Consider the following 14,378-nt stretch of genomic DNA (forward strand, 5'->3'; position numbering starts at 1 on the left):
ACATGTGGGTGAGGCAGAATGAAAGGACAGCTGCTTGGGTCAAAGTAGTTCAACTTGCCAACAACAGAAGTGCTGGGTCACAATGCAGCCATCACTAACCTTCCCAATACCTAGGTAGGTAGTAATGGTAATATACCTCCCTGGTTGGTGGCTGCCTACCAATCAATAAATCAAATGATTATTTGAAATTCTTTTACCCTAATATACAGCAGAGGTATCCATGCAGAATCTTATTCAACAATCCTAACCATAAAAAGTCGCATTACATTGCCTACACTTATTTCCATCATGCTTACCCTGTTCTTGCACATTATTTTTGGTTTTCCTGCTCAAGTACATTCTTTTGGTTATAGTATTATTTCAAACACATGAGATATATGTACAGGTATTTCTGTATTTCTTTTCTCAAAATATCATTTATTAACCCCTAAACAGCATGGTATTTCCATATATTGCTCTAATAAGCAAAAATAATATATGTAATATATATATATATATATATATATATATGATCTTGGCTGGTATCCTATAATACAACATGTAGTGGATGCCATTCAAGTATCGAAAGCAATCAAAATGAATAATATAGATGTGTGTAAAATTACACCAACAGTCCTTCCTTATATCTCTTTCTACTGATAAGTAAAATTTAGTAATATTAAAGGTTAATTAGTCTGATATTACCAACTCATTACTGCAGCATTTATGTTTAAATAAAGAACAAGATTTTCATTTGTTCCTCATCATATATTTAACCTAAGTGATATCACAACATATAGTATATTCAAAATTGGAAACATTATTTACAAATGTATTTTTTGAGTATTTTGTACACAACTCATCAGTGATACAAAAAACTGAAGTCTTGTGTACAGTATCCCAGCACCCAAGATAACAAGTTGCCTCAAACTAGGCAGCCTCTCACACCATGATTATCATCACAGTAACCAATAAGCTTAGACTTTAAGTTACAATTCATGTATCAATCCCTAGAATTGAACATTCATCACACAGTCACTTATACAAACACTCAAACAATTTAAAGCATACCAGTTAATAATATTATAAGTAAAGCTACCAGTAAATATATAAGATCTGTTTACTTATTCTGTAATGAGTGGAACTGTAACCTGTCTGAAGTAAAGTTAGTTAGTGGTTAATAAGTACAACAAAATACAGCAGACCATGTTCACTATTTTACATTGTAGTGACTGCAACCTATAGCACAAGACCTACTATGGTGGTGGGAAGTTATGTAACCTCAATGACAACCCTGGTGTGTAGTGGCAGACATGCAGGACTTTTCATATTTTTTGCAAGTCACTGACCCCATAAGCCTTTATGACCATCATAACATCACTATAACCTATAGCATACTTTGGAATGTTAAACAGTTTAGATAAAAAGCTCTTATCACCATTATGAAAATGACAAGAACTTACTAAAGAAAGGACTTCACTTTTTACTGATGTAGGTGTTTTATCTATTGTTTATGGATGCCATACCTTTTCAGTGCCAACATGACTTCCAATGTAAATCTTTACCAGTATGTTAGTCAAGATCCATGGAAACTAATATGTTCTTACAACAAATATGGTATACAGTAAAGCCTATACCCAGCAAACTGTATAGGGAGAAATGTTATACTTCACAATTAGTTATTTCAAATGCAGTAGCAGGACCAGTAATGCTCATGAATTTATCATTGCCATTTACTTGTTTTTTCATATACTGTAGCTATATTTGTAATTACTGACACATAACACATAAAGGTGTATGACAATTACTTTGAACATACTTTTGTGAAGTTTCCATGTTTGTATGTAACATCATTATGTATGTTCTCTTGATTTCCACAAAACTGGCAATGCAAATTTGCTCTGCAATAATGGTGAACTAGATATCCTTACTAGTGATCTAATTCATTTACTACAAACTTTTTTAATCACATACCACTAACCTGTCTTTTCTCCCATTTTTGTGCCATCTTACATATCTAAAATTTCACTTCAACACTGTGAAATACTCTGAACTTGAATAAATCTTACTTGTATTAAATCACATGCCAAATAATTACTCTAACATTCCTTAACATACAAAACTGGAACTTTTAAGACTACCAGCATCTATCTGGATGGCACTCGCACAGTATTAGTGGTAAGTGCACCCAGCTGAGTACCACTCATACACTTAATTCATTTCCAAACTTCTATTTACTGCAGATTACATGATGGATCTTTTCAGTCTGAATTTTGTTTATCTGAAAGTTTACTGGGTGAAGCGTTTTATAAATATACTGTATTCAGGTTTCATAATATGTAATGCAGCTATAAACATCAGCATGCTTATCAGAGTTCTGTTATCAACAAATAAAGAATAATATCTTGTTAAAAAAATGTCCTAATATGATTCTCAATGATTATAATAAAAACTTTAATATACATGCAGATGCTTACATTCGCCTAATGATTTAATGTAAGAAAATACATGTACTGGGTGCATTACACCAGAATTGTCATAGGTCTAATAGTCCATACAAGGACCTGTCAGTCTGTATACAGTATAAAGACATGGCATATCAGATCACTGTCAGCGAGACTGTTCTTGAGAATTCTGGTTCAACTATGACAATTAAAAACTGACAAACAGCATTCAGACATTCATCTCAAAATAAACTTGCGGAAAAGAAAATACCAACTTTCTTTATTAAAAAAATAAACCAAAACAACTCAAGACCACTAAATAACTGACAGATGTAAGGGTAACCCAGTGTTCATCTACAGCCGGAACCTCTGCAATGAAAAAGATGAACATTATCTTCCATGTATAATAAATAAAAAGTAACATCTAAAAAACTTGGACAAAAAGAAAAAGCAAGCAAAAAGTATCTTTACAGTAAACTAAATGTAGCACTCATTTAATTAACAACACAAAAGTATTGTAATAAGTAAATGATATTTCAATTATCTTAATAAAATTTTAATAGAATTCAAATTACTAAAAGACAGATTTTTATTTGCAACATATATATTAAAAAGGTATTAAAAAAGGATAAAGGCAAACAATAGCTTTAGAAGCAATCAGTAGACAATACAAGCTGTACAGATGCAGGCAAATTTTTACATGAGGCGCAGTACTACATGAAAACTAGTACATTCAACCTAACAAATACCAGTTTTGACAGCATACACACAAAAGTAGGACATAACATTTGTTAAGTCGGGGCACCAATGCTATTATTTCAAAACAATTACTGACAGCATGTTACACCATGTTAAAAGAACTACATGTTGTGAAGAGCATCCTATTTTCATCAGTATAAATTGTATCACTTAAAATCAAAATATTTAATTAAATACTAGGAAAATACAAACCATATGATATTTCAAAATACCCAAAATATCAGTAAATGCACAAGGTCAAAACAGGTAATTAAGATTACAAAGCTTTTAATTAAAAACTAATAGCCTTTAAAACCTCTTACATTTCAATATATTCTGAAGCAGCCTTAACCAAGCTTGGAGGATAAAATACCAAATGATATCCATTCATCTCCCTGCACACCTTAATGTGAAAGTAACATGTGTCGCTGGATTAACCCTGCAGTTGGTTACACTGGGAGTGAGAAGTAACCTTCATTGAGGCCATATCACTGTCAAGTGACGAAAGGGAATATAGCCTTGTTGAGGACCTTCCACTCCTGCATGGGGTGCAGCTTTGAAGCTGTAGAAGCCTCATGAATGGAATCCTGAGGTTGTCTATCTATCTGACCATATGTCTGATGCTAGTTCCCTCCATGAACCCACATCACAGCAGTGGCCATGGTAAAATAGTCTCCACTTATCCCTGTCCTTACATGCCTCCCTGTTCTGTGCATTCTCCTGCCTCGTCTCTCCCTACAGTACCCCTCCACTCTAATTCTCATACACAGTAAACCCTGTAACTGTACTTTCCTTGTAAACGTTTCCATCCTGCATTCCCTCCACATGCCCAAACCAACTTAAAGTATCATGCTTTATCCACTTTACTACTCCACAATTCAATCCCTGACATACCAGGCCTCTGATACACCCTTATTTCTTTCTTCATTTCTCTCGTTATAGTATCCACATGGTTCTCTCAGATAGCTCATTTCTACAACCTGGATTCTTAACATCTGCTCATTCCATGTCCACGTTTCGGCCGCATAGGTCAAGGTTGGGAGGATTATGCTTTCCCCGTAATCTTTCTTCACTTCCATACTTACACCTCTACCCTTCATTACTTTATAAAGAGACCCAGTGATTCTTCTACCCTGTACTGCTCTCTCCCTTTTCTCACCCTCCATATCATCAAGATAGCTCCTAAATACTTAAATTTTGTCACCTCTTCCAGTCTTTCTCCCCCTCCCCCCATATCTATAGCATAGTTTACTACACTTTCTTCTCTCATTCTACATGGCTTTGCAAAATCTATGCTTCCAATCATTTCCTTTCAAAAGCCATCACTTTTGCTCCACTGACTTCCATCACTTATGCTTATATGCACCATAAAACATATTTACAACATTCCTGGGGTTGTATGATAATAATAAGCAGACGATCTCACAATTCAATCACAGCACCTTAACATCACAAGAGTAAGAGTAAATTCACAACAAGTGAAGTTACTAAAACACTGGCTCCCTAAAAATGGAATATTCTTACAGATGCCCAACATCACACTTTTAACCTGAGACAAATATAAATCTAACCTATACCCTCTCAAATCCCTGGATGATGAACCATCTCCACACAATAAAAATTCCAACCAGACTAGTTATCACATGTGACGTTACATATGACATTCACTCTCCACACCACAAACATTAATACGAAGGCAGTAAACAAAGTAATTGCCTTCAAATCACAACACCTGCTTGCACTAAATTCAGACAAGAAAAGAATCCCCAGAATGCTATGCAAGCAATCTGTCCACTACACCCTTAACTATATCTAACCTTCCTCATTATCCACTTTCAATGGTAATCATAAAATTGTAGAGAAAAAAAAAAACATAGCACTTATAACAATCACTGGCTGCCTTGCAACCACAATCATACCTATGCAACAAAAGAAAAATACATCTATTGCAATGTAACCTCAATATATTCTACACTTGTTCTTTGCAACAGTGCTGGATCTTTCCCATCTAAAATACTTATTAACCAATCACTATGCCTCAACTGTGTATTTATTTATTCATAATTGCCCCAGAACCCCTTTTCCAGAAGCTCCTGTAGCTCCAAGGCTGTACTGCTTACAGTAGCAAAGAAATGTTGGACCCTTCAGTAGTGTTGAGTTTTTCAACAAGACTGTAATCCCTTTTGTCACCACAAGATAATACATCCTCCGTAAGGTGACTCTTCTCTCATGCTGTAACGACAGGTAGGCAGAGTCTAGTAAGACCAGCCTCTTGTTTTTTTTAATTTTCCAAAAGAAGTAACAAAGAGGGGCCAGGTGAGAATATTCCCTCAAAGGCCCAGTCCTCTGTTCTTAACGTTACCTCGCTAACACAGGAAATGGCAAATACTATGAAAGAAAGAAAGAATAGTATTTTAACTTTCTAAAAGGGGAAACAGAAGAAGGAGTCACGCGGGGAGTGCTCATCCTCCTCGAAGGCTCAGATTGGGGTGTCTAAATGTGTGTGGATGTAACCAAGATGAGAAAAAGGGAGAGATAGGTAGTATGCTTGAGGAAAGGAACCTGGATGTTTTGGCTCTGAGCGAAACGAAGCTCAAGGGTAAAGGGGAGGAGTGGTTTGGGAATGTCTTGGGAGTAAAGTCAGGGGTTAGTGAGAGGACAAGAGCAAGGGAAGGAGTAGCACTACTCCTGAAACAGGAGTGGTGGGAGTATGTAAAAGAGTGTAAGAAAGTAAACTCCAGATTGATATGGGTAAAACTGAAAGTTGATGGAGAGAGATGGGTGATTATTGGTGCAAATGCACCTGGGCATGAGAAGAAAGATCATGAGAGGCAAGTGTTTTGGGAGCAGCTGAATGAGTGAGTTAGTAGTTTTGATGCACGAGACCGGATTATAGTGATGGGTGATTTGAATGCAAAGGTGAGTAATGTGGCAGTTGAGGGAATAATTGGTGTACATGGGGTGTTCAGTGTTGTAAATGGAAATGGTAAAGAGCTTGTAGATTTATGTGCTGAAAAAGGACTGGTGATTGGGAATACCTGGTTTAAAAAGAGAGATATACATAAGTATACGTATGTAAGTACGAGAGATGGCCAGAAAGTGTTACTGGATTACGTGTTAATTGATAGGCGCGCGAAAGAGAGACTTTTGGATGTTGATGTGCTGAGAGGTGCAACTGGAGGGATGTCTGATCATTATCTTGTGGAGGAGAAGGTGAAGATTTGTAGAGGCTTTCAGAAAAGAAGAATGTTGGGGTGAAGAGAGTGGTGAGAGTAAGTGAGCTTGGGAAGGAGACTTGTGTGAGGAAGTACCAGGAGGGACTGAGTACAGAATGGAAAAAGGTGAGAACAAAGGACGTAAAGGGAGTGGGGGAGGAATGGGATGTATTTAGGGAAGCAGTGATGGCTTGCGCAAAAGATGCTTGTGGCATGAGAAGCGTGGGAGGTGGGCAGATTAGAAAGGGTAGTGAATGGTGGGATGAAGAAGTAAGATTATTAGTGAAAGAGAAGAGAGAGGCATTTGAACAATTTTTGCAGGGAAATAATGCAAATGACTGGGAGATGTATAAAAGAAAGAGGCAGGAGGTCAAGAGAAAGGTGCAAGAGGTGAAAAAGAGGGCAAATGAGAGTTGGGGTGAGAGAGTATCATTAAATTTTAGGGAGAATAAAAATATGTTTTGGAAGGAGGTAAATAAGGTGCGTAAGACAAGGGAACAAATGGGAACTTCAGTGAAGGGGGCTAATGGGAAGGTGATAACAAGTAGTGGTGATGTAAGAAGGAGATGGAGTGAGTATTTTGAAGGTTTGTTGAATGTGTTTGACAATAGAGTGGCTGATATAGGGTGTTTTAGTTGAGGTGGTGTGCAAAGTGAGAGGGTTAGGGAAAATAATTTGGTAAACAGAAAAGAGGTAGAAAAAGCTTTGCAGAAGATGAAAGCCGGCAGGGCAGCGGGTTTGGATGGCATTGCAGTGGAATTTATTAAAAAAGGGGGTGACTGTATTGTTGACTGGTTGGTAAAGTTATTCAATGTATGTATGACTCATGGTGAGGTGCCTGAGGATTGGAGGAATGCTTGCATAGTGCCATTGTACAAAGGCAAAGGGGATAAAAGTGAGTGCTCAAATTACAGAGGTAGAAGTTTGTTGAGTATTCCTGGGAAATTGTATGGGAGGGTATTGATTGAGAGGGTGAAGGCATGTACAGAGCATCAGATTGGGGAAGAGCAGTGTGGTTTCAGAAGTGGTAGAGGATGTGTGGATCAGGTGTTTGCTTTGAAGAATGCATGTGAGAAACACTTAGAAAAGCAAATGGATTTGTATGTAGCATTTATGGATCTGGAGAAGGCACATGATAGAGTTGATAGAGATGCTCTGTGGAAGGTATTAAGAATATATGGTGTGGGGGGCAAGTTGTTAGAAGCAGTGAAACCTTTTTATCGAGGATGTAAGGCATGTGTACGTGTAGGAAGAGAGGAAAGTGATTGGATCTCAGTCAATGTTGGTTTGCGGCAGGGGTGCGTGATGTTTCCATGGTTGTTTAATTTGTTTATGGATGGGATTGTTAGGGAGGTGAATGCAAGAGTTTTGAAAAAAGGGGCAAGTATGCAGTCTGTTGTGGATGAGAGAGCTTGGGAAGTGAGTCAGTTGTTGTTCGCTGATGATGCAGCGCTGGTGGCTGATTCGGGTGAGAAACTGCAGAAGCTGGTGACTGAGTTTGGTAAAGTGTGTGAAAGAAGAAAGCTGAGGTAAATGTGAATAAGAGCAAGGTTATTAGGTACAGTAGGGCTGAGGGACAAGTAAATTGGGAGATAAGTTTGAATGGAGAAAAATCGGAGGAAGTGAAGTGTTTTAGATATCTGGGATAGATATCTAAATTTAGATATTTGGCAGCGGATGGAATCATGAAAGCGGAAGTCAATCATAGGGTGGGGAAGGGAGCGAAAGTTCTGGGAGCGTTGAAGAATGTGTGGAAGTCAAGAACGTTATCTTGGAAAGCAAAAATGGGTATGTTTGAAGGAATAGTGGTTCCAATAATGTTATATGGTTGCGAGGCATGGGATATAGATAGAGTTGTGTGGAGGAGGGTGGATGTGCTGGAAATGAGATGTTTGAGGACAGTATGTGGTGTGAAGTGGTTTGATCGAGTAAGTAATGAAAGGGTAAAAGAGATGTGTGGTAATAAAAAGAATGTGGTTGAGAGAGCACAAGAGGATGTTTTGAAATGGTTTGGTCACATGGAGAGAATGAGTGAGGAAAGATTGACAAAGAGGATATATGTGTCAGAGGTGGAGGGATCGAGGAGAAGTGGGAGACCAAATTGGAGGTGGAAAGATGGAGTGAAAAAGATTTTGAGTGATCGGGGCCTGAACATGCACGAGGGTGAAAGGCGTGCAAGGAATAGAGTGAATTGGAACGATGTGGTATACCGGGGTCGACATGCTGTCAATGGATTGAACCAGGGCATGTGAAGCGTCTGGGGTAAATCATGGAAAGTTCTGTGGGGCCTGGATGTGGAAAGGGAGCTGTGGTTTCGGTGCATTATACATGATAGCTAGAGACTAAGTGTGAACGAATGTGGCCTTTGTTGTCTTTCCTAGTGCTACCTTGCTCACATGCAGGGGTAGGGGGTTTTCATTTCATGTGTGGCGGGCGGGTGGCAATGGGAAAGAATAAGGGCAGACAGTATGAATTATGTAAATGTGTATATATGTATATGTCTGTGTGTGTATATATATGTATACATTGAGATGTATAGGTATGTATATGTGCGTGAGTGGACATGTATGTATATACATGTGTATGTGGGTGGGTTGGGCCATTCTTTCGTCTGTTTCCTTGTGCTACCTCGCTAATGCGGGAAACAGCGACAAAGTACAATAAATAAATAAATATATGTTATTTAATTTGTTTATAGATGGGGTTGTTAGGGAGGTGAATGCAAGAGTTTTGGAAAGAGGGGCAAGTATGTAGTCTGTTTTGGATGAGAGAGCTTGGGAAGTGAATCAGTTGTTGTTCGCTGATGATACAGTGCTGGTGGCTGATTTGGGTAAGAAACTGCAGAAGCTGGTGACTGAGTTTGGTAAAGTGTGTGAAAGAAGAAAGCTGAGAGTAAATGTGAATAAGAGCAAGGTTATTAGGTACAGTAGGGTTGAGGGACAAGTCAATTAGGAGGTAAGTTTGAATGGAGAAAAACTTGAGGAAGAAGTGTTTTAGATATCTGGGAGTGGATTTGGCAGCGGATAAAGCGGTAGTGAATCATAGGGTGGGGGAGGGGGTGAAAGTTCTGGGAGCGCTGAAGAATGTGTGGAAGTCGAGAACGTTATCTTGGAAAGCAAAAATGGGTATGTTTGGAGGAATAGTGGTTCCAGCAATGATATATAGTTGCGAGGCGTGGGCTATAAATAGAGTTGTGCAGAGGAGGGTGGATGTGCTGGAAATGAGATGTTTGAGGACAATGTGTGGTGTGAGTTGGTTTGATCGAGTAAGTAATGAAAGGGTAAGAGAGATGTGTGGTGGTAAAAAGAGTGTGGTTGAGAGAGCAGAAGAGGGTGTTTTGAAATGGTTTGGTCACATGGAATGAATGAGTGAGGATAGATTGACAAAGAGGATATATGTGTCAGAGGTGGAGGGAACGAGGAGAAGTGGGAGACCAAATTGGAGGTGATTTTGGTGCATTATACTTGTTAGCTAGAGACTGAGTGTGAATGAATGTGGTCTTTGTTGTCTTTTCCTAGCACTACCTTGTGCACATGTGGGGGGAGGAGGTTGGTATTTCGTTATGTGGCGGGGTGGCAACAGGAATGAATAAGGGCAGACAGTATGAATTATGTACATATGTATATGTCTGTGTGTGTATATATATGTATACGTTGAGATGTATAGGTATGTATATGTTCATGTGTGGACGAGTATCTATATACATGTGTATGTGGGTGGGTTGGGACATTCTTCCGTCTGTTTCCTTGTGCTACCTCGCTAACGTAGGAGACAGCAACAAAGTATAATAAAATAAAATAAAAATATATATGTAGCATTCATGGATCTGGAGAAGGCATATGATAAGAGCTGATAGAAATGCTCTGTCAAAGGTATTAAGAGTATATGTTGTGGGAGATAAGTTACTAGAAGTAGTGTAAAATTTTTATCGAGGATATAAGGCATGTGTACGAGTAAGAAGAGAGGAAAGTGACTGGTTCCCAGTGAATGTTGGTTTGTGGCAGGGGTGTGTGATGTCTCTAAGGTTGTTTAATTTGTTTGTGGAGGGGTTGTTAGGGAGGTGAATGCAAGGGTTTTGGAGAGAGGGGCAAGTATGCAGTCTGTTGCAGATGAGAGGGCTTGGGAAGTGAGTCAGTTGTTGTTCGCTGATGATACAGCACTGGTGGCTGATTCGGGTGAGAAACTGCAGAAGTTGGTGATTGAGTCTGGTAAAGTGTGTGAAAGAAGAGTATCTGTGAATAAGAGCAAGGGTATTAGGTTCAGTAGGGTTGAGGGACAAGTTAACTGGGAGGTAAGTTTGAATGAAGAAAAACTTGAGGAAGTGAAGTGTTTTAGATATCTGGGAGCAGATTTAGCAGCAGACAGAACCATGGAAGGCGAGAACATTATCTTGGAAAGCAAAAATGGGTATGTTTGAAGGAATAGTGGTTCCAACAATGTTGTATGGTTGTGAGGCATGGGATATAGATAGGGTTGTGTGGAGGAGGGTGGATGTATTGGAAATGAAATGTTTGAGGACATTATGTAGTGTGAGGTGGTTTGATCAAGTAAGTAATGAAAGGGTAGGAGAGATGTGTGGTGGTAAATAGCGTAGTGGAGAGAGTAGAAGAGGGTGTATTGAAATGGTTTGGTCACATGGAGAGAATGAAAGAGGAAAGATTGACTAAGAGGATATATATGTCAGAGGTGGAGGGGACAAGGAGCAGGAGACCAAATTGGAGGTGGAAGGATGGAGTGAAAAAGATTTTGAGCGATCAGGGCCTGAACATACAGGAGGGTGAAAGGTGTGCAAGGAATAGAGTGAATTGGAACAATGTTGCATACTGGGGTCAACATGCTGTCAATGGATTGAACCAGGGAATGTGAAGCATCTGGGGTAAACCATGGAAAGTTTTGTGGGGCCTGGATGTGGAAAGGGAGCTGTGGTTTTGGTGCATTACACATGATGGCTAGAGACGTAGTGCGAATGAATGTGGCCTTTGTTGTCTTTTCTTAGTGCTACCTAACGCATGCACGCGCGCGTGTGTGTGTGTGTGTGTGTCCTGTTTTTCACGTGTGGCAGGATCGTGACGGGAACTGATGAAGGCAGAAAGTGTGAATACATACATGTGGACATATGTTTATGTCTGTGTATGTGTATGTATGTATACGCTGAAATGTATAGGTATGTATATGTGCGTGGGTTGGGCATTTCTTCCGTCTGTTTCCTTTCGCTACCTCGCTAATGTGGGAAACAGCGAAACATGAAACAGCACCCCCCCTCCCCCTGTGCGTGTGAGGTAGCCATTTCCTGTGTTAACAAGGTAATGTTAAGAACAGAAAACTGAGCCTTTGAGGGAAAATCCTCATTTGGCCTCCTTCTCTATTCCCTCTTTTGAAGAAGTAAAAGCTGGAGGGGAGGATTTCCAGCCAACTGCTCCCACCCCTTTTTGTCGCCTTCTACAACATGCAGGAAACGCATGAGAAGTATTCTTTTTCCCCTATCCCCTGTCCATGGTTTACTACAGATGCTTCACATTCCCTGGTTCAGTCTGTTGACAGCACAACAACCCTTGTATACATTATTACAATTCAGTCTATCCTGTGCATGTCTTTCACCCAATTGCATGTTCAGGCCCCAACAGCTCATAATCTTTTCCATTCCATCTTCCCATCTCCAATTTGGACTCCAAGTTCTCCTTGTTCTCTCCACTTCTGACATGTATATCTTCTTTGTCAACCTTTCCTCACTCATTCTCTCCATGTGGCCAAACCATTTCAGCACAAGCTCTTCATCTCTCTCAAGTTCGCTCTTTTTATTACTACATATCTTGCTCTTACCCTTTCATTATTCACTCTATCAAACCATCTCACTCCACATACTGTCCTTAAGCATTTAATTTCCAACACATTCACCCTATTTTGCACAGCCTCATCTATGGTTCATGCCTCACACCCATAAAATATTGGTGGGACTAATATTCCTTGAAACATACTCATTTTTGCCCTCACAGAGAACAATCTCTCTACACATTCTTCAACACTCCCAGAACCTTCAATCCCTCACCCATTCTATGACTCACTCCTGCTTCCATGGTTCAATTTGCTGCCATTTCCACTCACAGGTATCTAAAAGAATTCACTTCTTCCAACTTTTCTCCATTCAAACTCACACCCCAACTAACCTGTCCTTCAACCCCTCATATCCTAATAACATTGCTTTTATTCAATCTGCTCTCACTTCCTCCTCTCACACACTCCTCTAAACTAAGTCACCAACTTTTACAGTTTCTCACTTGCAGCTGCCACCAGAGCTGTATCATCAGCAAACAACTGACTCACTTCCCAAGCCCTCTTATCCCCTACACACTGCATACTTGCCAATCTCTAATTCACTCAAGTCATCATGCAGTGATATCACTTTCGCCATGATAAACATAGTTGTTACTGGCATGTCTCTCATTCTCATTGCAGTACACACATTCAACAGGTTTTTCATTTTCTATATCCCATCATCACTTCTTCTACCCACTAAATTAAGTTTCTGATGTGCTAGACAGAGAAATAGATCAATCTTTTCCTTTTCATCACAGATGAGTGAAACCTGTGGAGTTGGCTATGACCACAAGTTCCTTACTCTTGATTACCTTTAAAATCAAGGGCGGAGATGATGAAAAACCTACACTTACTTTGGAAAGAAGAAATAATACAAAAAGGTGATGACAAATCTTAGTTAGATTGAGCATTGGTTGACAATTGTTTCTGTTTACAAGTTAACTGTCAGTGGGTCGGATATGATTCACAATGTGTTTTGCTAGTAGATGGGATACAAATTGAAAAGTATTCCAAAGTGACATTATTATAAAACAAACAATGAGTAAAAAACTTAGAAATATCTTGAAATCAAAGAGAATAAATTTTTTCTTTCAGATCTGTTGCAAGGGATTATGCAGCGCTATACAAGTTTGTAACTAATTCCTCAAGTGTCTTGTGTGCCACTATATTCAAGGTCTCAATACACATATATGGGCAAATTGATGATGGTTGGAATAATGACTGAAAAAAACAGTTCCCCTGTTTCAAGGTCTTTTTGCCTCTAATTTACATTTTGCAATGTCATGAAATTCATTTAGTCAATGACATAAAATCTTTTCTTTCAGATATTTTGGGATAAAATCATATTACTCATTACATCTTGATTTTGAACTATATGGTACAGAACTACAGACTTCAGCATTTACACCACTTAAAAGGAAGACCAATGGACTGATCAAAAAAGCAATTATAAAGCTGAGAAAGGCTAACCTAAACATTGAGATATCTATGTAAAAGAACATCTCTAGTCCAAATAGTCAAATGAAGAAACATCCAGAAATTGAATGTCTCTGCATCTGAGATCCCAGCCATCTAAGATTCCTCCTCCTCCATTTTCTTTAAGCCTATTGGCAATAAGAAATAATTTTCATGTATGGTAGTGCTTATATTTCTTAAGTGGCTCAATTTTTCATTTGCAATAAAATCTTTTTTTTTTGTAAATTGTTTTACACATTTCAGTAATATATTTCTCACAAACTTCTTATCACACTTAATTCCACCTTGCTCTTTATTTCTTCGTAATGATTATTACCAAGTGACTAATCCTCAACAAACACTATATGGCATCTCTCAACTGCTAGACTGTTTCAATCACTCACAAGCAACTCTTTAATGTGCATTCAATACTCTCTTTACACTTTCATCATTTAATCTCCATCTGTAAGTGTCTACCCGTCCACCCATAAATGTACAATTGTCCAGGTAACCACTCTACCTATACACACATGAAATCAGATTTCCTAGAACAATTTCAGGGCTAAATTCTTGGTGGAGTAGGAGGGGTTGTTAATGAGTACTATATGCTCTCAAAAGACATGTCAACTCAGACACCCTCTGGAAATGCGAGACAGAGTTATTACAAAGTGGGTGTAAATGTTGTTGTCATCACCTCAAAATTCTCTGTTCAGCACACACACACACACACACA

General features: G+C 38.9%; 2 protein-coding genes across 3 annotated transcripts in view; one reads left to right on the plus strand and one right to left on the minus strand.

The window, feature by feature from the left end:
- Nucleotides 1–14,353, plus strand: part of LOC139758837 (uncharacterized) — a 57,467-nt gene extending 43,114 nt beyond the window's left edge. The window contains exon 4 of the mRNA XM_071680688.1: nucleotides 12,949–14,353. Coding sequence (XP_071536789.1) covers nucleotides 12,949–12,952 — 4 coding nt within the window. The 3' untranslated portion in view covers nucleotides 12,953–14,353. The remainder of the gene's footprint in view (nucleotides 1–12,948) is intronic.
- The window catches only part of LOC139758838 (plasminogen receptor (KT)-like), a 100,437-nt gene continuing 86,785 nt past the window's right edge, over nucleotides 727–14,378 (minus strand). For both annotated transcript variants that reach the window (XR_011714953.1, XM_071680689.1), the window contains one exon: nucleotides 727–2,792. Coding sequence is in view for 1 of the 2 variants with exons in the window: in XM_071680689.1 (XP_071536790.1) it covers nucleotides 2,778–2,792 (15 nt within the window). In the remaining variant the exon portion in view is untranslated. The remainder of the gene's footprint in view (nucleotides 2,793–14,378) is intronic.

Source organism: Panulirus ornatus, chromosome 31 (assembly GCF_036320965.1).
Source record: "Panulirus ornatus isolate Po-2019 chromosome 31, ASM3632096v1, whole genome shotgun sequence".
Lineage (NCBI taxonomy): Eukaryota > Metazoa > Arthropoda > Malacostraca > Decapoda > Palinuridae > Panulirus > Panulirus ornatus.